Source organism: Stegostoma tigrinum, chromosome 9 (genome assembly GCF_030684315.1).
Source record: "Stegostoma tigrinum isolate sSteTig4 chromosome 9, sSteTig4.hap1, whole genome shotgun sequence".
NCBI classification, from domain to species: Eukaryota; Metazoa; Chordata; class Chondrichthyes; order Orectolobiformes; family Stegostomatidae; genus Stegostoma; species Stegostoma tigrinum.
Window position 1 is genome coordinate 80,674,361 of NC_081362.1, and position 26,100 is coordinate 80,700,460.

At 39.9% G+C, this 26,100-nt stretch overlaps 1 protein-coding gene across 9 annotated transcripts in view; it reads left to right on the forward strand.

Moving 5' to 3' along the window:
- Positions 1–26,100, forward strand: part of birc6 (baculoviral IAP repeat containing 6) — a 231,075-nt gene that overhangs the window by 156,038 nt on the left and 48,937 nt on the right. For all 9 annotated transcript variants that reach the window (XM_048536940.2, XM_048536945.2, XM_048536946.2 and 6 more), the window contains 5 exons: positions 1,240–1,436; positions 4,491–4,791; positions 5,134–5,351; positions 7,822–7,986; positions 11,388–11,553. In XM_048536940.2, coding sequence (XP_048392897.1) covers positions 1,240–1,436; positions 4,491–4,791; positions 5,134–5,351; positions 7,822–7,986; positions 11,388–11,553 — 1,047 coding nt within the window. The remainder of the gene's footprint in view (positions 1–1,239; positions 1,437–4,490; positions 4,792–5,133; positions 5,352–7,821; positions 7,987–11,387; positions 11,554–26,100) is intronic.

Genomic DNA, 26,100 nt, shown 5'->3' on the forward strand with positions numbered 1-26,100 from the left:
AGTCAAATGTGACATTGGTGGCAAGGACAGTCGTGCTCACTATGGAGTTCAGCACATATTTTGTCCATGTTTGAAACAAGGCAATAACGAGTTTAGGAGCTGAATAGCCTTGGCAATACCCAAACTAAGCATCAGTGAGCAGATGATAGTAGGAACTGCAGATCCTGGCGAGTCTGAGATAACAAGGTGTAGAGCTGGATGAACACAGCAGGTCAAACAGCATCAGAGGAGCAGGAAGGCTGACGTTTCGGGCCTAGACCCTTGTTCCAAAAAAAAATTTCTGAAGAAGGGTCTAGGCCCGAAACATCAGCCTTCCTGCTCATCTGATCCTGCTTGGCCTGCTGTGTTCATCCAGCTCTATGCCATGTTATCAATGAGCAGATTATTGCTAAGAAGGTACTGCTTGATAGCACTGTCGATAACTCCTTCCATTACTTTACTAATGATTCACAGTAGTTTGATAGGGTGGTATTGGCCAATTTGGATTTGTCCTGCTTTTTATGTGGAGGATATAACAGGGCAATTTTCCATACTGTCAGGTAGATGCCCATGTTGTAGCTGTGGTTGAACAGAGGTGCCATAAGTTCTGGAACTCAAGTCTTCAGTATTATTGCCAGAATGTTGCCCGGGCATTTGTAGTATCCAGCACCTACAACTATTTCTTGATATTGTGTGGAGTGAATAGGGTATCTCTGGCAGTAGGGGAGGATATCAAGATGGATCTGTGCCATAGACCATGTGTAATCTTTTGTAAATACGAAATAAGCTTTCCTGATCCAAGCCGAAATAACTAGTCACTTTGTAACTTAAAATCTAAAATAGTTGTAATTTAGATTTACTTGAATTGAATTTGAGCTTTAAATTATTTGTTTAAATTTAACATCCTAGAGAATGGAGTCTATTTGATACATACTGTGGAACTGCTTGAAATAAAAACTGAATCTTAAATACAGCTTTTGGATCAGATTTAATCTGTACTATTATTACAACATCTTTTGGCCATTGCAAAATAGCTTCAGAATTTTTATCAAGATTTTTGACTTACTAATTGTATTTTAAATGTATTTCTACAATAACTGATCCGTCTTATGACCTGTATAACCTTTGTGGTGCATGTTCTTAAACATTTATTTATCTGACTGTTAATGGATCGATTCAATGTCAGTACTTTACTGTGGCAGTGTTGCTTTACATTCTTTGTTTTATTTCGGAGACTAATATATGTCCACTTTTATGCAGAACTTGGGGATGGTCTCACCGGCTGTCCTGAAGATGAAGTTTTGCAACCAAGTGATGACTGCATAGATAGTGTCTTGGATGAATCTTTGCTCGAAACAAATCCAATCCAGTCTCCACTTCAGGTGTTTGCTGGCATGGGTGGGCTAGCACTCATAGCAGAAAGGCTGCCAATGTTGTATCCTGATGTTATCCAGCAAGTAAGTGATATTTTTGCTTATATATTCTACAATCATTCATCAGACTGTCCTGACATACATGGCTGTGTGAAGTTTCACCATGTTTCAGTAAGCCATCAGAAATTATTAGAATCTCTAGTTTATGATAACTTTTCCAAATCTTTGTAGAAACTTGCACTTTTCTCCCGGTTGAGGAATGACAAGCTGGCATGTAACTTTGCTCCACTTATGACACTGTTGAATTTTGGGTTTGTACCTATAAAATGTTTATTGAGCTGCTGAGATCAGCACTTTTCTGAGGAAGCAAAGAGCAATAAGCAGCAAAAATGTCTTCCATGCAAGTTCTGGTAACTGTGAAAGAGATCTGTGAGCAGACTGTGAACCTTCATTCTTCTGTTTTGGGGTGTGGAAGAGATGGGGTTAGAGGCAAGCCAGAATACTAGCAGCTAGTGAATGGCACAGTAGAATCTTGAGTATTAGAGATAAAATCCCTAATGAGATGAATCCCTCATAAGAATTATAATGTTAATTTTTGATTTAAATATGTATTAAATTTCAGTATATAGCAGTGGCATATATTTGGCATGGTTAAAATTTCCTCTGAAATTGCAGTATTTTGTATTAGATTAAATATTAAGCAATCAGCATATCAAAATAGCCAAATAAGCATTTTTGATATTTGCATAGAGCAACTCTGTTCTGCTGACTTGCAGCTTACTAGTCCTGTTTATTTGAAGAGGTTAGCTGTTGCGTTCCGTTTTAAAACTTACCTAACGTGTGATGCAGCTTAGTACGTTTTGCTGTCTGTCCCAGATGTTGGCAGCGTTACCAATATTGCCTTAACCATATTGTATTGCTAATTGATTCTACTTTGCTTTTACTTAGTGAGCATGTTTAATATTTTCTTACTTTGGTTTAATTTTGGTGACATGTTTCATATTGTGATGGAACAACCTCACTAAATACACAAGTGTTTTATTTTGAGACATGATGTGGAATATTTAGATGACAGATGACTCCATCAACAATTAAAGACAGATTTTCTAAGCAATCGGTCTTGGTGTAAAAGCTGCTGAATCCTATAATAATAAGACTAACAGCTGGATTTTGAAAGTCTGTTTGTTTGTACGTTTGATTTAAATTTATGTACCTAGTCAAATAGAATTTATAAAGCTCATAATTGCGTGCACATTTTGAATCTTGAGGGGGATTTGAACCTCCCTGACAAATGAACAAAAGAATCTTTGCTTGTTTGAATCTCCAGTTGACAGTGACCCTTTTTAAGCCAATTGCATGACACAATTCACTGTCATTTAAATCTTTGAATTTGCTTGTACAGAAAAGATAATGATATAAAGGCAAAATCCTTTCTCAGTTGACATTCAGCTACAGTTTTAGATGCTGTTGATAAATGCAGTCAGTTTATTCATTTTATGAGTAACTGTGTAACTGCAGTGCTGTTGCGGTTTTTTATGGTGAAACAACACATCTTTTAAAGGAACAGACACAAGGCAACTATTGGAAAACCGTGATTTTGTAAGTTACAAATGGATGTTTCACTAATTTTGGGGAATAATATTTTATGAAATTATGCATATTTATTTTAATAATCCATGTGTTGTGTACCTCTGAAAAATCCCCAGCTGAGTATTAATTGTGCAAAGTTTGACGTTTTAATGCTATTTTCAGACTCTGTTTTCATTCCGTCTTGGAAACAGTTCTTCCTCTTCAGTTTTCTTAAGAACATGGGCTCTGGTTTATGAACTTGCACTGCTTCAAGCCCACTTTCTATTCTCAAAAGAGAGGTGCAATATTATTTACCACCAATATTATGGAACCAGATCAAATTGTAGCTTGGCACTTGTGATCTGCATGTGTCATGTTCATATTTGAGGTGTGGTCTCAGCAACGGTGAAATGTAATAATAATTGAGGTTTCATGATTTTCTCACTGATTCACAAAAGGCATTAATAAATTTGCATACTTGGGTGCTCTTCTAGAATCATGTGACTTTTTTTCAGGGAACATAATTTCAGTACTACAGTTGTCCACACTGATCACAAAATTACTCCACAATACTTTTGAATTTTTAATTGCATCCAGGTGGCATCTTCAAGCTAATGAAACTTTGTCATTGTCGATCACCTGTCTCACGAACCCCTCAATTTAAAGTAGTTCCTCCAATGATCCAAATGTTCTCCAAGATTATATGATTTTTACATGACCTATTTTGAAGGAAACATTTTTATGGACTTTGGCAGATCTGCTTTTTAAAATTTGTTTAAGCTCTCATCACAGATTGAGAAACTGTTCCCCTCCACTTGCTGTCTCAGGCTTTCTAAACCTAAACCTTGAATCCATCTAATTATGCATCATTCTTTTTCTTTACAGATCTTGCTTTCTGGTCTTGCCTCTTTCCCACCTGTCAAAACTGTCAGTAAAGTGTTCCCCGTATGCAAATAGTTTCATATCCCTTATTGCAACAACCCTGTTTCTAATGGTAACAGACTTTTACAAGTTTTTTTGTTGCTCATCCCCACAACTTTAATTTGGAAATGTTCTCATGCAGGTTCTTTTATTCTTGCCCATTGACAAACTGATGCTAGTGTTGAAATAATGTCCACTTTATTTTCCGTACCTTGAACTATTACACTCAACAGACTGCTGTACGCAGGCAATACCACCATTTTCAGTCTCTACTGTTTCCTGTTTGCTCATCAACTTGGACTATTGAAAGTTTATTCTGAATCCAGAACTATTCATTCATTGTTGCTGAAGTCCATTGCACTCAAAGGAACTGAAATTCTGGAAGACTGTAATTGGCTTCTAATCAATTTAATCGAAACCAGAAGTGGCATAAAATAATTCCTAAGTCTCTGCATAATTTGCTGGTAAATTTAAACGTGAACAACGTTAAAAGATAGTAAGCACTTACCTAGTTGATAAGACAGTCATCTTCTGTAGGATTTTATTGACTCAGAGCCTAAAGTTGGGTGATTTTACCAGATTCCACAATTTAGTAAATGAATGATGTTTTTGACTTTAATATGTGACCTCTGCTGTTTGTACATCTAGGTGAGTGCTCCAGTGGTAACTTCGACTTCCCAAGAGAAACCGAAGGACAATGAACAGTTTGAATGGGTTACAATAGAACAGTCTGGTGAATTAGTCTATGAGGCTCCTGAAACAATAACTGCCGAGCCACCACCAATCAAATCAACTGTTCCTGCAATGTCCCCCATCCCAGCACATTCTCTTGCAGCCTTTGGACTCTTCCTTCGTTTACCAGGATACGCAGAAGTACTCCTCAAAGAACGGAAACATGCCCAGTGCTTGCTCAGATTGGTGCTCGGCGTAACAGATGATGGTGAAGGCAGTATGTATGACCTGTGATTCGCATTATGCGCACAGATCGTGATGCAGAATTTGTTGCCTTTGACTCACTTGAAGATTTAGTCTAATCTTATAGATTCCCATTAAGTGCAATTAGTTATACTTCTAGAGAATGATTGTTATCAGAATTTTGAGGTATCTTAATGAAAAGAATTGTGTTTCAACAATTTCTTGACTGAATTAATCTCTGATATAGTGTTTCTGTGCTCCTTATAGTGGTGAGAGTTGCATAATGTAAAATTACTTCTCATTTAAATATTTATTTTTTGTTAAACGTCAAGTCAACATAACAAAATTTTAAATGATGGTCATTTTCTCGTATTAGGTCACATCCTACAATCTCCATCAGCAAATGTTCTTCCCACGCTTCCATTCCATGTTTTGTGCACTTTATTCAGTACCACACCATTGACTACTGATGATGGAGTTCTCCTTCGGCGGATGGCTTTAGAAATTGGAGCAATTCATCTTATCCTGGCTTGCCTTTCTGCACTAAGCCACCATGCCCCAAGGGTGCCGAATGCAGGTGCTAACCAAACAGAGGTGAGCTCAGCCTGAATAAATATCAATCCAGGTTCTAACTACTGATACAAAATTAAATCACTGTAATGCTGTGAACACTTAACAGTTCAAGCAGCTTCTGTAGAGAGAAGCATAGTGACCTGTCATCAGAACCCTTCACTAGCATTTTTTTCACTTTGGTTTTATTGTGGGTTTTAATTACATCTGTTCGATTGACATAACTGAGTCACTAAATCTCTGAACATGCTGGTTTTAGAAACACATTGAGATGTCTGAAGGCTTTATACCCAAATCTCTCAATTGAACAATACACATGTAACATTTTCATATTCCTGTGGGATGTATGTGCAAGACCAGCATTTGTTGCTTAACTCTATTTGCCCTTGAAGAAGTACCAATGAACTCCCTCCTTAATCTACTGCAGTCATCATGGTGTAGGTGCACCCATAAAATTGATAGAAATCAAGACCAAAAAAATACTGTTTTGTCATTTAGACTTGTCCACCATTGAATGTGATCATGGCTAATCTTAGGCATCAAATCCCATTTTCCACCCACTCCCTGTATCCTTTCCTGATATACTTGAAATCTGCCTGCCCTAGTCTTTAAATGTATTCTGTATTGGATATCCACCAACCTGGGATGAGCTGACGAATTCCAGAGATTCCCAACAGTTGCATTGTTGATTTTAAGTGATTTCTCTTCAGTGCAGTACTAAATGATTGCTCCTTATCTTGTGGGCTCGTGTTTTAGATTTCCCAAACAGTGGAAACAGTGTCCCAGCATTTATCCTATGAACCCCCTTCAAAATCTTACTTGTTTCAATGAGGCCTTCTCTCATACCTTGGAAAATTAGCCCACTTTTTTCAGCCTTTCTTCATAGGACAAATTCTTCATCCTGGGGACTAATATAGTTAATTTTGATTACACCAACCCCAATACAAATATATCCTCCTTTTAAACATGGAGATCAAAACTGTACAGAGTATTTCAGATATGATCTTGCCAAAGCCTTATGTAATTGTATGATATAATTGTATCAAGTCATCTTTATTTGTTCCCAAATCCGCTTGCAATAAAGACCAGCATTCTATTTGCTCTCTTCGTTGCTCGCTCAGTAGGGAATTTTAAGATTTTCGTCTAGGTGCAGTGATACACTTCCAGTTTGAATGGTTTGTAAAGCAGCGGCATTGCCATGTTTGTTCCCTTTTCTTATGGGTGAATCTACGAGGTATTGATGCAGAAGGCTTTGTAAAGTAAATTTGAATGTTTAAGTTGGTGGGTGAGGTAGTTAATTAATTTGTAATCACAGATTATATTTATTGCACATGACAGTGAATGCTATGTTGATTTTTGGCTAAAATTATGTGATTCCATCAAGTGAACTGCATAGCATTTTCCTTTGGGTGTTTTATTAGACTTGCATTTAAGCCGTAACAACTGACCAGTTTGTGGTCCAGTCAAGAATGAGGAAAAGGTATTGGACCAATGTGATGTCCATCGATGGTGTAGTCAAAGTGCTCCTATATTACAGTTAGAGGATCTTGCCTCTGTGTAAGTCCTCTATATTAATAATCGCAAGCTTCAATACGTCATTGTGCTGGTTCATATGTAGTTTAGAAATTTTTGTTTTATGTGAATAAATTTGATTGTTGACGCAATCCTTAAAACTTTCAGTGGAAGTTGGTATATATTTTTGGTTAGCAGAGGCTTTATTACTAACATTGTCTTAATGCTGGAAACAAACGTGTTTGAGATCATTTCTTAGGGTTCTGACAATTCCAAAATTCACATAGGTTTTGAGCTATGGCCTAAGAGAGTCCAATTTATGTTGGTTTAGTTTTCTTCATCTTTTTATTTTCAGATATGTCTGTAACGAAACATAATTTCCACGTAAGCAATTTCAAGAAGTTTGATGTGGAAGTGTTAATCTTGAGCATTTAAGAATCACAATGGAGTTTATTTTTTAAAAACTGTCATTGTAAATACATGCATTTCTTAATGCATCCAAATGTTTCAACAGACTGAAGAAATGAAATTGTTTTGAAGTGCAGTGATCGTTGGTTTAAAATAACTAAATATTTATTCATGACTTGGTTTTCAACTATTCAATATGTGTTTATAAGATTTTATAAACAGATTAATGTAAATTGTAGATATACTTAATCCCATAAGAAGTGAAAATAAATAGGTATGTTGATGGTTTTCATTTAAAATAGACATTTTGCCAGCTTGATAACCACATTAGTGATATACTCAAGATTGTGAACAATTTTGGATCCATTTGTGGCGTTTGAGACTGGGCTTAAATTCCTGTTGAAAAAGCAGAGAAGTCAAAGGGCAGAACCAGAACTGTGCATGTCAATGTATTTGCTCTCAATAAACATACGTTTGCATAAATATATATTGATTTTGTTTGTGTCTGTGTAAACTGTAATTTGGTTAATGACTGACGAGGAAGTTTTCAACTTCTCTTTAACTTCTCAAACAGCCACAAGTTTCCAGTGTGCACACAAACTCTTCTACTGAAGACCAGCAGTTATATTGGGCCAAAGGCACAGGCTTTGGAACAGGTTCTACAGCATCAGGTTGGGATGTGGAACAAGCTCTAACTAAGCAGAGACTGGAGGAGGAACACGTTACCTGTCTTCTGCAGGTAAATGCTGACTAACTGACTTAACAACTTTCAATGTTCAAGCATTTCCATTTGTCAAAATACATGTGTTGTATCCTAGTAAAATGATTTGTCTCCTATTCAGCTTGGTCCTCCTTACAGTTTCCACTATGCCTTCTTAAAGGGAGCAAACAAATGCTTAACTTGATAGGCAGTTGACTTTCCCATCCATTCCCAGAATTGACTTGACTCTTAAGGTCTACTGGACCTTACTTACTGTCAGAAAAAAAACCGTGGATTTAATGATCAGTTTGGAGGCTAAGGATAGTCCCAGATGGATTTTTTCCTCTGTTTTAGATTAGATTCCCTACAGTGTGGAAACAGGCCCTTCGGCCCAACAAGTCCACACCGCCCCTTGAAGCATCCCACCCGTCCCCGTCCCCGTCCCCCTATAACCCACACACCCTTGAACACTATGGGCAATTTAGCATGGCCAATCCACCTAGCCCGCACATCTTTGGACTGTGGGAGGAAACCGGAGCACCAGGAGGAAACCCACGCAAACACGGGAAAATGTGCAAACTCCACACAGACAGTTATCCGAGGCTGGAGTTGAACCTGGGTTCCTGGCGCTGTGAGGCTGCAGTGCTAACCAGTGAGCCACCATGCCGCCCATCTCCTTAAACCCCTCCCCTGCACCTCCAGTTTTCAAGAACTTCTTGGCTCCAAATAGAGATCAGGGAATTGAGTTTCAAGTTTGAAACCTAGATGGTGACTGTTTTAGGGAATTACCCTTTCACCAAGCTCATTCTAATTAGCTTTTTGGGTATCATTTTTTGGGTACTGTACACCCCAATTTTTAAATTCTGTTGAAATTCCTATTTCAACAGAAACCCTAATTGCCTCCATGTCCTTACACAATTCTGTCCTATCTTTCAGTCCAACTTTCCAGTTTAAAATTCTTGAACAAGCTGTTATTTTCCTGGCTATTATTTATTATTTCTCATCCATGTTGACTTCTTGCAGCCTTGGCAATAAGTGACTATAACGTTTGATTTAATACCACGTCATGGAACTAGGCTTCAGTGAAATTACCTTACCCTGTAATATTATCTCGCCTATTCACTATAAGGTCAAAATCCCACAACACCAGGATATAGTCTAACAGGTTTATTTGAATATGAGCTTTTGGAGCCTTGCCCCTTCGTCTCGTGTACGTCTGGTTACTCGCGCACACACATTATCACCCTTGGCCTTGCTGTTGCTCTCTCTCTCTCTCTCTCTCTCTCTCTCTCTCTTTCATGTAACCATAATTACTTAATATTGATATTTGCAACATCACCTTCAGCAATCCCAAGGCACCACACTACCTCCTTTCCCTCAGCCTCCTCCAGTGGTCCCCAGCATTACCGACGCCAGCTTGAGCCAATTTGATTCACTCTACCTGATACCAGAAAATACTTGGAGGCACTGTACATTACAAAGACTGTGGGCCCTGACAACATTCCAACAATAGTACTGAAAACTTGTACTCCAGAACATGCTGCTTCCCTAGCCAGACTGTTCCAGTATTGTTTCGACACTGACATCTACCTGATGTGGAAAATTGCACAGGTATGTCCTGTGCACACAAAACATGATAAATCCAACACTGCCAATTACTGTCCCATCAATATACACTCAATCATTAGTATAGTGATGACATCTTCCATCGACAGTGCTATCAAGAAATACCTCAGCAATATCCGGTTCAGTGATGCCCAGTTTGGGTGCTGCCAAGATCATTTAGCTTCTGACCTAATTACAGCCTTGTTTCAAACGTCGACACAAGCTGAATTCCAGAGATGAAGTGAGAGTGACAACCCTTGACATCAGGACCGCATTCGACCAAGTGTGGCATCAAGGACCCCTAGCAAAACTGGAAAATGTGTGTATTGGGGGGAAAATTCTCCATTATTTCCAATCATACCTGCCAAATTGAAAGATGGTTGTGGTTGTTGGTGGTCAGTTGTCTCAGCTCCAGGATATCTCTGCAGAGTTCCTCAGGCTAGTGTCCTAGCCCCAACCATCAGCAACTGCTTCACTGACCTTCCCTCCATCATAAGGTCAGAGGTGGTGACATGCAGCCATCAGTGAACGATGTTCAGTGTTGTTTGTGACTCTTCTGATAGTGAAACAGTCCATGTTCAAATGCAACAAAATCTGGAAAATATCCAGGCTTGGGCTGACAAGTGGCAAGTGACATTTGTGTCACACAAATACCAATCAATGCCCATCTCCAATAAGAGACAATCTAATCACCTTCCCTTCATATTCAATGGTGTTGCTATCACTGAATCCCCCACTATCAACATCTTTGGGGTTGCCATTGGTCAGAAGTTCAACTAGACTCACCACATAAGCACAGTGGTCACAAGAGCAAGTCAGAGGGTAGGATTACTAGGAATGAATACTAGAGGCTAGGAATGTGGTGGGTAACTCGCCTTCTGACTCCCCAAAGCCTGTCTACCTACTGCAAGGCATATGTCAGAACTGTGTTGGAATAATCTTTCCCTCAACACTCAAGAAGTTCAAGACTATCCAGTACCAAAGCAGCCTGCCTGATTGTCACCACACACTCAACCATCCACTCCCTCCACCACTGAGAGTCAGTAACAGCGGTGTACACTATCATCAAAGATCCTCAGACAGCACCTTCCAACCTCTTAGCCGCTTCCATCTAGAAGCACATCAGCAGTAGATATTAAGGAACGCCACCATCTGCAAGTTTCCTCCAAGCCACTCCTCATCCTGACTTGGAAATACATTGCTGTTCCTGAACTGTCACTGGGTCAAAATCCTGGGTTTCCCTCCGCAGAGGCATTGTGGACTGCAGCACTTCAAGAAGGCAGCTCACCACCACCTTCTCAAGGGCATCTCAGAATGGACAATTAAATGCTGACAAGCCAGCGAAGCCCACATCCCACAAGTGAATGATCAAGATGCCCCCTTGGTGACATCACTGCAACAAAATCAATCCAACTTCCATCGAAGTTTCAACGAACCTAACTTTACATCTCAATCATTTTGGTTAGTTTCTAGGCTGTTGCTATCCTGTCTGATAGTGTGTTTGAGATCCGATCCTAGTGAATTGTAACTTCCTTCCACTGAAGAGTAAAGTCCCGGTCACAGTATCAGGCTATTGATAACTGTTGTAGCCCACATTTTCAGTGCCTCACCCTAAACATAACTGCCGTTTTGGATGTAATTTGGCTAATTGACTTTACTTTGATTTTTAATGTTGTCATTTGAATCTAAAAGTGTGCTATTGTCAAAAAATACTCTCTGCAAATTCTTGTAACCTTTTAGGATGTTTTTTTTAAATTCAGGATAAAATGATGAATCAAAATCTATTTTAATCTTTCAAATCCAATCCTTAATTTGTTTATCTGCTGAATTGTTAGGTTCTTGCCAGTTATATAAATCCTGGGGGAAGCAACTTTTCCGGAGAAGTACAGCTTGGTGAAAGTAGGGGACACAACAATAATGCCCTTCCTTCTGTGCTTGTGGAGTTACTCAGTCAATCCTGTCTTATTCCTGCTATGTCATCCTATTTGAGAAATGACTCTGGTAAGTAGCATTAATAAAATGGTGTTAAATGTGTTTGGTTTCTGTTTGAAGTGCTTTCTATATCAATTTAAAGTTTTGAATGTGCGCATCTTTTAATTTTAAAAATGCTTTATGACTTGATGAAATTTGCCTTCGCATGAGTTGGTGCCTAGCTCTGTTTTAAGTTTCTTTGAAGGGTCGTGTTTCACTGGAGTAGTGTGCTCTGTCGAACCTCACTACCCCAGTAAGTCGTGACACTTGCCTTGAATAGAAACAAAGTTGCTGGAAAAGCTCAGCAGGTCTGGCAGCATCTGTGGAGGAGAAAAAAAAGAGTTAACGTTTTGGGTCCAATGACCCTTCCTTAGAAATCTGGGGATGAGTTCTGGGGAAGGCCACTGAACCCGAAACGTTAACTCTGTTTTTTCCTTTACAGATGCCGCCAGACCTGCTGAGCTTTTCCAGCAACTTTGTTTTTGTTCCTGATTTACAGCATCTGCAATTCTTTTGGTTCTGCTTTGCTTGAATATTTTGGATCAAAGACAGTGAAAGATTGGGTTTGGAGTGATAAGTGACCAAGCAATAAAAGTTAATACCTGGTTTTGTGTAATCAAAAAACAAAATGGAAGTAGAAACTGTTGAAGCCTTCTTGCAGAAGAAGGGATGTTCCTTCTTTTGAAATGGCATCTCCTCTTTCCTAAGGGTGGAAACATGTGAAAATCATTGTTACAGTTTGTTTAGACTCTTAGCTAAAAAATGGAAGATACTGCTTTCAACCAATGAGACTGTGTGCAAAGGGATAGCTGCAGCTTTAAAAGTCATGTTTATTTGGAGTATTTTGGGCCGGGGACAGCAACGTTGAGTAATATGCAGCGAGAAGAAAGGCAAATGCCATGGAGCCAGTGGTTCCTGCACAAGAGGGAGAATTGCTCGACATGAGCATTTTGATTGGCTCCTGCCAATGTCACCATGGCATGTGTAAAATTAGTGCAGAAGGAAAACCTCTCACCTGCAAAATGACATCAAAAAGTCTCTCCTGTGTGGAGGTACCTGAAAATCGTCAGGAACAGCTAGCTGTCTTTCACTGACTTTCCTAGACATTAAAGGGAGGATAAAACACCTTCAAAAACAACTTTTAAAAAAATCAAATTCTCCACTAGCAAATGAAAAATGACACCCATGTGCAAAAACCTCATCTCATCAGCAATGAGCTAAAAAGAAAATTGAAAGAAAGAGAAAGAAAACAACTTGAATTCTGTTGTCAGATTAGTGCTATATTTTTCTTCTTTTCCCCACCCATATTTTATCTTTGTGTGCCTGTCTGTTTATGAAAGGGTGGGGGGAAGTTTAAAGGTAGAGAGAGATAATGGGAACTGCAGATGCTGGAGAATCCGAGATTACAGGGTGTCGAGCTGGATGCACAGCTTTAAAGGTAGAATTTGTTTTAAAGTTATAAATTAGCAATTTGATATTTCTTAATTGTCTTTGGTTAAACTCAATTTGTTTGCGCTGTCTCCTTGGTAAATATAGTGTGATTTCATCAGTTAGATATATTGGAGCTTTTGGATAATTTGACGACATTTTTTCACATTTGTCCCGACTCTGGGAGTAATGGAGTTTGATTTCCACGACCACAGTGTTGTAACAGGAACAATAATGGTTAACAGGAAAATGTTGTCTCTGATGTTATTCTCAGTTTAATTATTGTCATGGTCTAAGTCCTGGAACAAATTTCCTTTTCTTCTAAAAACGATTCTAGATATCTTCCTAAAACCTTTGCTTGATAGTGTGGCATTTTGTTTGTGGGGCAGCATGGCAGCTCGGTGGTTAGCACTGCTGCCTCACAGTGAAAGGGACCCCATTCGATTCCAGTCTTAGACAACTGTCTGTGAGGAATTTGCATTTTCTCCCCGTGTCTACGTGAGTTTTCACTGGGTGCTCCGGTTTTCTCCCACAATCCAAAGATGTGCAGGTTAGGTGGATTGGCCATGCTAAATTACCCATAGTGTTCAGGGATGTGTAGGTTAGGTGCGTTAGCCATGGAAAATGCAGGATTACAAGGACTGGGTAGGAGGATGGGTGGGATGCACTTTGGTGGGTTGGTGTGGACTTGTTGGGCCAAATAGGGATTCTATAAAGAAAAAATTGAAGCAGCGTATTCGTCTGAGTGAGCAACAAGCTGCAGACCAGTTTATGCAGCACGTCCAACCAACTGCATACTAATTGAGTGCCCACATCCTTTATTCAATGGTAAAGGCTTCTTGCAAAGATTTGTAGCTCGGATTGTGGGTGAGGGTGTTGACTTGCTCACTGAGCTGGTTCGTTTTTGTTCAGACTGTCCGCTCAGTATAAATTCCAAGCAGAGTAGAAGAACATCGCTTCATCTTAGGACTCACTGATGTTACCTAGCATGGTGACGAAACGTCTGAACAAAAGCAAGCCAGCTTGGCGAGTAAGTCAACAACTTCACCTAAATTCAGTGTCACAATGTGTACAATGACTATCCACATGTAACATACGTTTTATATCTTGGTTCTGCTATGTTTTAAGACAATCTTTTCATAAATTGGATCAGGAGAAATTCAGAAGATAATTAAACTAGGGACTAGTGATTTATTTGCTTAGTTTTAAATAGAATTTGCAGTTGTGCAAGAGAATAGTTTGTACGTGGTGATTGAAGTTGGGTCCCTATAGGGGTCATTGTCGTGGACTGAGAGAGAAGCCTGAGCTGTCTGTTTATCCACCGTTGCTGATACAGTACAAATTTCATTACTGCACAGTTTCAAGAAAAGACACTCATTTGTACTGACTGGTGACCACACCATATTTTAGGAAATTTAATTTGTTTTAACCTTGTTTCCTCCCCACTCTCCATTTAATCTTCCTTTCTCTTTCTTTACTTTTCCTTAATTTAGTATTTCTTTCAATATACACACTGAAACTGGCTATTTGGCCCAACCAATCCATGCCGGCACTTAGGCTCCACTGGAGTTTCCTCTCATCTTGTCTAAATCTATCGTCATAATCTTCTGTTTCCACCTTCTTGCACCTTTAGAGTTTCCCCCTTGATTAAATCCATTCTGTTGGTGTTAAACACACCATCTGGTAGCATTCCTACCACTCTAGGTAAAGAAATTTCATCTGAATTTCCTGTTGAATTTCTTAGTAAACGTCTCATTGTTATAGTGTGAGTCTCTAGTTATGCTGTTCCCCATAATTTGACCCCATAATTCCCCATAATTCTGAATTTCTCCTGATCCAATTTATGAAAAGATTGTCTTAAAACATAGCAGAACCAAGATATAAAACGTATGTTACATGTGAATAGTCATTGTACACATTGTGACACTGAATTTAGGTGAAGTTGTTGATTTACTCGCCAAGCTGGCTTGCTTTTGTTCAGACGTTTCGTCACCATGCTAGGTAACATCAGTGAGTCCTAAGATGTTCAGTTTATCAAAACATTTCATAATTTTAATGATCTCTATTTGGTAACCACCAACTTCCTCGTGGCTTTCTCCTATCAATTATGAAGCCGCCAACCCAAGCCAAGCTCTTCCTAAGATCCCACACAGCTATCCCCACCACCCCCCCCCCCCTCCCCAGAGCCCCCATTAATGCCCTTAGTTCTAGCCTTGGCAACAAGCACAGTCTCATGCTGGCAAAGGTTTTGACCTCTACTTAGGTGAAAGGAACCTTGGCAAATCATTCCCTGCCACCACTTCCAACAGCTTCCTAACTGCTTACTGCTTGCTGCTTCCTGAGTGACTAGACCATGAGAGAGAGGAGCATTTGCCTTCCTAACTGCCAACTGAACCTGCATGTTCACCTGAAGAGAATCCTGAACAAAGACTCCCAAGTTCTCTGATTCAGATTTCTGAAGCCTTTCCCACCAAAGTGCATAACATCACACTTTCCCACATTGTATTACATCTGCCACTTCTTTGCCCACTCTCCTTGTATGTCCAAGCTCTTCTGCAGCCTCTCCGCTTCCTCAGCACAATTTCTCCCTTCACCTATCTGTCATCTGCAGACTTAGCAGCAATACCCTCTTCTTTCATCTAGGTCAGTAAAGTGTAACATGAATAGTCCTGGTCCGAACACTGACCCCTGAGGACTCCACTAGTCACCAGCTGCCGTCCTGAAAAAATCATTTCTCCCCACCTTCTGCCTTCCGCCAATCAACCAACCCTATATCAGTGCCAGTACCTTGCCCCCGAACGCCATGGGCTCATATTATTTAGCAGCCGCGTGGCCTTGTCAAAGACCTTCTTGAAATCTAAATAGATCTCATCCATTGGCTGACCTTTGAGGTGGTAATGAGCAAATTAGACAAAGATTCGTCAGGTATGACTTCCCCATGTCAAAGCTGCACTGACTCAGCCCCATTTTATGATATACTTCCAAGTATTTCAATCTTGCCCTTAATAATGGACTCTAAAATCTTACCTTCGACAGAGGTCAGGCTAACCAGCCTGTCTTCTGCTTCCCTCCCTCCTTAAACCTACTCCAGTGATTCCTGAAGGATCATCGTCATTACCTGTACAATCTCCTGAGCTACCTCTGTCAGAACTCTGCGGTGTAGTCCATCTGGTCCAGGTTTATTTATCCATCTTCAGACCTTTCAGCTTGACCAGTACCTTTTTAAAAAAATTCAAAAAGATTTCATTTGATCTTTTATTTTATTTATTTATCTTTTATTTTATTTCTATACTTCAACTTTACAAAGGTGCAACTTTTTTTAAAAACAATACTAAACCTCTTCTGGGCAGTTCATGCTGTTGACTGTGTTTATGTACTCACCTATGTTATTGCTGTCAGTGTGTTGAAATAGTGGATGAGTCATGTTCGTGAATATATGTGCTGATTGAATTTCAATCCGGAAAGGTACTTGTAGCTTGCAGAATTTAATTTTTCAAATTAATTCTATTTATGGAAAATAAATAGCACTGAAAAGGAGGTATTTGCACTTGTGTAGGTCTGAGCTCTTCCACCGATCTTATCTCAAGATAACCACAGTGAGGAAGGTCATTCAGCCTACTTTATGACCTTAATGGTTCCGTTAATGACAATATAGATTTCCCTCCCTATTTAGTAATGTATGTGGTTTCTCAATTTTATTATGAATTCTTTGAACTTTATATATAGACACTGCAACTTTGATTTCATATTCTTATACTTCTTGACTTCTAATTTTTAAGTTATTTCCTTCACTATCTTTCTCAGATCTTATGTTTGCTCGAAACTAGTTTCTATTCCTTCCCCAGATAACCTATCTATCCTACTCTCAGCATTCTTAACCCTTCTCTATGTGCTTTTGGATGTACCTCTTGTATAGTTGAAGGAATAGTTGAAATCCATTCCACCACACATGTATTGGTTTGATTTGAATGAAGCCTATCCAATTTGCAGACTCTGCCTTGTGGACTACTCTATTTAAGAAATCTGTAAAGCTCTATCCAGCACCACCTGTCAAGTTGATGAGCCTCTTCTGTTTCTCCTGTACCCCTGATACCCTTACACTGGGACAGTTGTGTTAAAATTACTATCTTTATCAATCAAACATGTCAGACTTTGCCACATCACTTTTTTGTACTTTTCTCAATCCTTTGTTCCATCATCAATTAAGACTTGATTGCTCACCTGTCTAATATCACTCCTTCCCTGCTCTTCCATTGCCACAGTTTGTTATTTTTCTCCCCCTTCCCGTGCATCCAAGTGCAATGTGTGCTATGGTGAAAAAATTACTCACCTGTTATTCTTCTTGCCTGTATTATAACTGTCAATCAATCACCATCTTCCTGACTGTAGGAATATACTGTGTAGCCACCTGCGCCATATGTATTGTGTTCGTTCTTCTCCTTTCTCAAGGGATACTTTAGTTTCTGTCTCTGTCTTCTTAACTATGCTGATTACCTTTATAACATGAGCCCCAGTGCTTGCTGCTTCTGCACTGCACACTGGACCTCCAAATATTTCTGAAACTCTAATTTATTGTGATGACAGAGTCCACCTTGAGAGACTTCTTGCACTTGTCTTGGGGATGGAAGTTGTTTTCTGAGGGTTTTTACTACATTTGCGACACTAAGTGGCCCCAGAAGTAGATTAAAGCCAAATATGGATAACTATAACCACGTCACTCCAGTCCAGGCTAGACTTTATATTGCAGCTTTCTCGATACATTGCCTTGTTCAATCTTCTTCAAAACAAAACTTTAAAAAAAGAACCATTTTAAATACTGTCATCTCTGTACAGGCTTTCAGATTTTCCTTATAGTTTCACCTAATTCTATTGTGCAACTTCCATAAAAATGGCATCTCCCAGCCTACAAATTTTACATTGCTCGATCACGGAAGAGCAAGCGGACCCTCCGTTTAAGTATTTGGTTTTACAACTGGTTTTATGTACACAAAACCACTTATGTCAATTCATTCTATAACAGTGTAATGTCACAAGCCTTATGGTTGAAAATCCAATCATGGGCACAATTACAAATTTAATCAAGGCATTTTTGTTTATATGCAGTATGTGGTTCAAGTGTCTTGAAACACCTCAGCAGAGAGTATGTTAATGGTCACTATAAACAGCTATGTTGCAGAGGGCACTAATGAAACTTATTTTGACAAAGCTATCCTTGTTCAGGAATGTTTATCATTAAAGTGAACAAACAAATGAAGTTTAAAAATATCATTTGACTCAATACAACTTCTACGTCGTGATCAAAATGCTAGAACTGGGCCTTTATTTTGCAAAGAACCATTAGATTTTGTTGTAACTTGCAACAAGCATCATATTTAAACCTTTCTTTTCCTCTGCATCTTAAAAATCAGTTTTAAAATATGAAGGATGAATTGGGAGAGAGTTGCTTTTATTTGCTTATTGCTGTCATAAAGTCATCTGCCATTTAAAGAAACCTTTTAGGTTCCTTACCTTTACCATTGTTTTATTTTGATTCAAAATTTGAAATTTAAATTATTTTCTAATCCAGTTTAGAGACAGTAAACCTGTCAGCAATATTGTGTATCTATGATCCTTCCTTCAGTTTGTCGGCTTGGTGAAGGAGGCAAGTCGTGTATTTTGGGCATGCTTTTCCTGCCCCCAACATAGCCTGGTGAAAAACCTCACAGCATGATGTTTACAGCTGGAGAGACCGTGTTATTCTGCACTATAGTACTTAGTATATAAAGATTTAAAATGTCACGATTAATGGCGCATTTGGCTGTGGGGTCATTTGGTGTTTGTGAAAGGTCTGAAGAGGTCTTTAATCACAGTCTGGTAGTGGCCTACAACAGGGGAAGTCTGGTGAAATTTGACGATTGGTGCCACGAATGGTGGCACTGGCTAATGGCTCCCAGACCCTGGAGATGCTGAATAAAAACGTGAGTAGGATATTGGTGCCATTAGAGGGAGCAATGCATCTTTGCCTTTACAGATGTAATGTTGCACTCGGCAGTGACATGAGCAGCTATGATGCTGATGTACTGCAGATCAACTAGAATGCTGTACTGCCATCCTCCTTACCTTTCTGCTATGGACATAACTAGTTTCTGGTACTTGATACTTGTTTCATATGCTGTATATTTCTGTCAGCCTTGGGACAAATTTGAAAAATGGGACATTGCTATATTTTTCAGAATGCACCATAAAAGCTATTCATCTTTGTCTACTATGTTGCAACTAAATACATTGTCATCTACAATTTGCCAATGATCCAATTTAAGTGTCTTTTCAAAAGTAATGTAGTCCCATTCAATTATTTACGTTAGTCAATTTGAAGTACTTGGGAAAATATTGACCATATTTCATCAGGCATTCATAGGTACATTAATTGCATGCTACTTCTAATCTGGGTTGAGTTGTAATGTTAATGGTATTTGTAATTTATCTGTTGTAGGCAGTAAAATTTTGTTCTCTTGATATCTGTTCCTTATTTGTATCTTTTAAAAGAAAATCTGTAACTTTAGAAAATCTTGCAAAATATATAATTCCACATCTTTTTGATGACCTTTTAGATGTTTTGAATAGTTTGAACTGTCGACATGATGAAGAGAGCTTTAGCTTTCAAACTTTGAATTTTTCCAGTCAGTGTTATTGGTAATATGCTTGGAAAAGAGATTTAGTTTGCATCAATTCAATTGTTTTATGGTTTAAACTTTTCCTTACTCTAAATGGTGCTCAAATAGCTCAGAGTGAAGCCAAAAGAGGCTAAGAAATTTCAGTCGGCTATGTACCTAACAGACCTAGCTGTAGTAAACCAGCAGACATTTGGTTGAGATGAGAGATAATGGGAACTGCAGATGCTGGAGAATCTGAGGTAACAAAGTGTGAAGCTGGATGAACACGACAGGCCAAGCAGCATCTTAGGAGCACAAAAGCTGACGTTTTGGGCCTAGACCCTTCTTCAGAAAAGGGAGATGGAGAGAGGATTCTGAAATAAATAGGGAAGAGAGGGGGAGGTGGACCGAAGATAGATAGAGGAGAAGATAGGTGGAGAGGAGAGTATTGATGGGGAGGTGGAGAGGGGATAGGTCAGTCCGGGAAGGATGGATAGGCCAAGGGGGCTGGATGAGGTTAGTAGGTAGGAAATGGAGGTGCAGCTTGAGGTGGGAGAAGGGGATAGGTGAGAGGAAGAACAGGTTAGGCAGGCGGGGATGAGCTGGGCTGGTTTTGGGATCCAGTGGGGGGAGGGGAGATTATGAAGCTGGTGAAATCCACGTTGATACCATTGGGCTGCAGGGTTCCCAAGCGGAATATGAGTTGCTGTTCCTGCAACTTACGAGTGGCATCATTATGGCACTGCAGGAGGCCCAGGATGGACATGTTGTCTGAGGAATGGGAGAGGGAGTTGAAATGGTTCACGACTGGGTGATGCAGTCGTTTATTGTGAACTGAGCGTAGGTGTTCTGCAAAGCGGTCCCCAAGCTTCTGCTTGGTTTCCCCAATGTAGAGGAAGCCATACCGGGTACAGCGGATACAATATACCACATTGGCAGATGTGCAGGTGAACATCTGCTTGATATGGAAAGTCATCTTGGGGCCTGGGATGGGGGTGAGGGGGGGAAAGTGTGGGGGCAAGTGTAGCACTTCCTGTGGTTGCAGGGGAAGGTGCCAGGTGTGGTGAGGTTGGAGGGGAGTGTGGAGCAGACAAGGGAGTCACGGAGAGCTTGGTCTCTCCGCAAGGCAGACAAGGGTGGGGTTGGAAAAATGTCTTTGGTGGTGGAGTTGGATTGTAGATGGCGGAAGTGTCGGAGGATGATGCGTTGTATCCGGAGGTTGGTGGGGTGGTATGAGAGGACTAGGGGGAATTCCCTTTTGGCGGTTATTGTGGGGGCGGGGCGTGCGGGATGAAGTGTGGGAAATGTGGGAGACACGATCGAGGGTGTTCTCGACCACTGCGGGGGGGAAGTTGCGGTCCTGACATTTGGTTGACTTTGGTTATTCTACTATGCAAGTTTTATAACACAAGTCAAGAAGTGATGACCAAGTTTGTGTTGTGCTGACCAGGCTCACTTCAAGTACTGTGCCTTTTTCCGATCACCAAAGTGCAAAGGAGACATCCTAGCATTATGTGCAGTGCAGAGGCAGAGCTATGTGATTGGCATAACACACTGTGGAGCTGGAGGAACTCAGCAGGCCAGGCAGCATCAGAGGAGCAAGAAACCTGATATTTTGGGTCGGGGCCCTTCTTCAGAAATGGGATTGGCCCCCCGCTGGCAGTTATGAGGCAAGTAGCAGAGATGAAATTTTTAGTCTGATATGAAGATATCCCAGTTTCAGGCTTTAGATTATGGAATGAGAAATCGTCAAATGGAAAAGCTTGTCAACTAATTAAAACAGGACAACAGCACCATAGATTTTAAACTCAATAAACTTGTCTCAGAGTGGATGAATTAAGATGGAGCTCAATGCCACCTCTTCTGTAACTTTCTTGTGACCTTGAGATCTGTTTCACCGCTGCAAAGAGGAAGTTATTTCATGGACAGTGAAAATCTGCAAATCTGGCAATATTTTATTGCACTGGGAATGAAAACTAATGGAAGTAAGGGGACGTATTCTGATTTTTCTGTGATGGTGCTGCTGACGCTAGATTTGTGCTAACTGTAGATCATTTTTATTGCCTCATTTACTCTTCAATGTGACAAAGATACTGCTCATAACTTTGTTTTTCATTAAATTTCTGTTTGTTTTTAGTAGTTTTTGTGCCCAGTAGCTTTTCCCAGCTGATATGAAGTGTTAAGATGCCCATTGCACATGCTTCTTCCTTTAAAAAGAGCTAAGTGCAGTTAATTAGTCTTCAAGCTGTGCAAAAGACTTGGTCTTTTAAAAGTGCACAGACCCAGCCGATGAAATATTCATGTACTTTGTTCAGTCATGGGGTTTCCTGTCAGACCTAACACAGAATGATATTGCAAGGCATATTTGAATTGTAGTTGTGTGTATGTTGCGATCATACTTTCCTTCAGCATGTTCTATTGTGCTGCTTTACTGTAATGGAAAGATAAAGTTATAGTTGGAATTCACAGGTGAATATTCTAAGATTTGGCACATAGAATTTGTCTAAAAATATTTCATTTGCGATAATTAATCATTTTTCTCCTCAATTTCAGTGAGCAGACAACAAAAAATGTTGGAATTACAGATCAAGTTAATGTGCAACAGTAGGGAGAGGAGATGGTTTCATGGTTCTGATGTAGCCATTAGTTCAGCAGTGCAGAAGTTATAACCTTAAGAGGCTCTTGTGACCTAAAACACAAAATGTGGGAAAACTTGGCAGGTCTGGCAGCATCTGTGGAGAAAGAAGCAGAGCTAACGTTTCAGGTCCAATATGGCTTATTCAAAACAATATGGATCCTGCAAAGAAGTCATACTATGTTCCTTTTATAATAAGCTCACATGCCTTTTTGCAAATCTGATTGATCTGCCTGTTTACAACAATTTCTGTTTGAGAAGTGTATCTCTAGACCCAACGTGTACATTCAGTTTACTTTATTTAGATTCCATTTGACTGAGGTTCTATTCCATTTGTTGACCACTTAGATCTCACCACTGGTTCAATAATCAGGTGATCTCCAAGAATGAAATACACATGTTGTCTTGCATAGTCTTGCTTATGACTCTTTAACACGAAGATAAGCAATATTTTGCAGTACATGTATTACCGTTAATATTACATTGTTTGCTTAGTACTGAATTTGACCTGTAGATACTGACACATTTAACAGTTGACAAACTTCCCAAGTGCAAAATTTAAAAATCACTGCTTTTTCTGTGGTTTTCCTGAGGTTTGGTGAAAGGTTCTTTAAAGGACAGTGATGCTGAAAGTGCAAAGTAGTTTGGAAAATTTGCTTGGTTGTGATCAAAGATATATCCTGTAAATTTCAATGAAGTTGGAATGCCACCTCTAGCACCCAATATCTTATGAGCAATCATAATTGGGAAATGTTGACGCTTCTGATAGCAGTGCTATTACTTACCATAAAGTGGGCCTGCCTCGAAAAATAGTCCTGAAAATTATGTCTTTAAGAGCTATAGAAGCAAACAAGTATTTGTGTAGTTCACATTTCGAGTTTCAAAATTCCTTACCAGCATTTTTAAAATATCCTTTTCTACACCTGTGACACTGCTCACTCTCTCCATTCCATTTTTAGTTGTAGACTCTTCAGTTATCTTTGTGCCACACTTATTTTTCTTTCCTAAAGCCCTTCACTGTGTTGGCCGATGTGAACCTCACCTCTGGCAGTATATTTATCCTTGTCTTCTGTAGCTGCGTCAATAATAGAAGGGTGGTAAAAGGAGTAGGGCTGATTTAGGGACCTGAAAGGAGATTTACACATGGAAAGAGGCAGGGCTGAGGATTTAAATGAATACTTTGCAAGGAAATAAATGTTACACAGGCCATGGTGTCAGAAAAGGAATTTTTGTCACTAGAAGGGCTCAAAATTGATGTAGAGGTATAGGTTTTGGACAGGTGTGCACAAGGTCGGAAGCATATGTCACCAGGTTGTAGTCCAATAGAAACCAAAAGAACTGCAGATGCTGTAAATCAGGAACAAAAACAACGTTGCTGGAAAAGCTCAGCAGTTCTGTCAGCATCTGTGGAGGAGAAAACAGTTAACGTTTCGGGTCTGGTGACTCTTCCTGTGGGCTCTGAGGAAGGCCCACCGGACCCTAAACGTTAACTTGGTTTTCTCCTCCACAGATGCTGTCAGACCTGCTGAGCTTTTCCAGCAACGTTGTTTTCATTCCTCTTACAGTCCAGTAGGTTTATTTAAAGTCACAAGCTTTCAGAGCACTGCTCCTTTGTCAGGTGCTGATGAGGTAGCAATGCTCTGCATATTTGTGATTTCAAAATTGATGAGGAACCAGTGTTAGATGGGTTGTTGACAGGCCTGAAACGGCAACTGTCCTGTTCCTCTGATACTGCCTGACCTGCTGTGTTCCTCCAGCTCCACGCTGTATGGACTCTGACTCCAGCGTCTGCAGTTCTTGCTGTCTCCGCATTGACAGTTAAAATCAATTAGACGGTAGGACTAGAGGAGATAAAATCAAAGATATTGAGCAAAGTGAAAGGGGAAATTGTGGTGGTAGTTGCCATAATCTACCAGTTGTGTCCGTGCCCTGGATAGGTGCCAGAGAATTGAAGAATTGCAGGCATTGTGCCCTTGTTCAAAAATGGGTGTCTGGATAACGCGAGTAATTGCAGACCAGTATGACTGAGGAAGCTTTTAGAAACAATTACTTGGGATAGGAAAAGTAGTCACTTGGGGAGGGGGTGAGAAAGGATGGGTTGTTTAGCAAGAGCCAGCGTGGATTCTAAAGAGAGAAGTTTGACTAATTTTCTCGATCCTTTCTTGACAAGGAAACAGAAAGGACTGATGAGGGTAATGCTGGTCATATTGTACGCATGGACTTTGGAAAGGCATTTGATACAAGAGCATTGTGAAAAAAGTTATAGCTCATGGATTAAAAGGACAGTAATAACATTGAAACAAAATTGGCAAAGTAATAGGAAACAGTAGTGGTCAGTAGATATTTTTTAGGCTGTGGGAAAGCTTGATTTGGAGTTCTCCGGAGGTCTGTATTGGGATCCTGGCATTTTCTGATAAATATTCCTGATCTAGTGTGCTGGAGGCAATTTCAAAGTTTGTGGGTGACACAGAGCTTAAGTGTTGTTAAGTGTGCAGAGGATGGCGTAGACCTCTAAAAGGGCCAAGGCAAGTGGGTGAAGTGGGCAGTTAGGTGGCAGATGAAGTTGAATGCACAGAAGTGCAAGGCCGTCCATGTGGATCGGAAAAGTGTGAACAGAATTTAGAAAGGGAATACAGTACTTCAGGGAGAGGAAAAGCAGAAGGATCTGGGTGTGCCGTGCATCGATGGTTTCAGGACTTGTGAAAAGAACAGTTAATAAAGCATGTTAACAGAGACTAAGAGTGCAGGAACAAGGTGGTAATCCTGAACTTTTTCATGACACTTGTTAAATCTTACATGGAGTATTGGTGCTACATTACTGGAAGCATATGAATGCATTGGAGACAATGCAGATCATTTTCACAAGAACAGTCTGATGAGGATAGATTGTTGAGGCTCGCTGTTTTCTTTGGAAAAAAAAAAGGGTATGAGAAGATATGATAGAAGTTTCCAAAATCCCGGGAGATCTGGATAGAATAATTAAGCAGAAAATGTACCAGCTCATGAAAGGTTGGAGAATGAGGGGTCACATATTTAAAGTGATTTGCAAATGTGGAAGTGCTGTCTCCCAACGAGTGGAATGCACTGCCTGGAAGTGTGATGGAGGCAAAGTCAAACAAGACCTTCAAGGGGGCAGTGGCTGATCATAGGAGTGGAAGCAATATTCAAAGGCCTGTGAAAAAGCCAAGTGAATGACATCAAGTAATAATGCTCTTTGAGAAGCCAATGCAGACACAATGGGCTAAATGACCACTTCTTAGACTGCAACAATTCTGTGATTCAGTTAGGCTTGTGTCTCCTGCAGGGTTGTAAGCACATAATTTGGGTTGTCGCTTCAGTTCACTGCAGCGTTGAGAAGTGCTACCTTTTGGATGAGACATTATCCACAGCACATCAACTTCTAAGGGGGCATAGAAGTTCCTACCACGCTTTTCAGAGCAGAACAGCAGAGTCGTACTATGGTTTACTGAACAAAAATTGGCTCCCACATTTACCTACAATGACTTGATTATGAAGAAATCTCAGGTGAGGAAGACTTTTTAGATAAATTGTTTGCCAGATTGAACCCGCAGTCCTATCACGTACTTCGCTTTTAAAATGATTTTGGTCTTGCCTCATTCGTCCTCCAGGGATTCAATGACATTGTTGATCACTAAAGAATTACTTTTTATCAATTCTAGGCTTGCTTTTTAATAGCTTGAGCCTAGGATCCTTTTAGTTAAATGGCAAGAATGGGATAATTTTCAGAATTACCTGTCCCATACAGTTTGCTATCTTGTATATCTCTAAGATTTCTTCCTGGATGCATCTTGTGGAGCTGGTAAACACTGGAATTTTCAGACTTTGTTTAATGCAGACCTTTAAGCCATGCCAGATCAACTG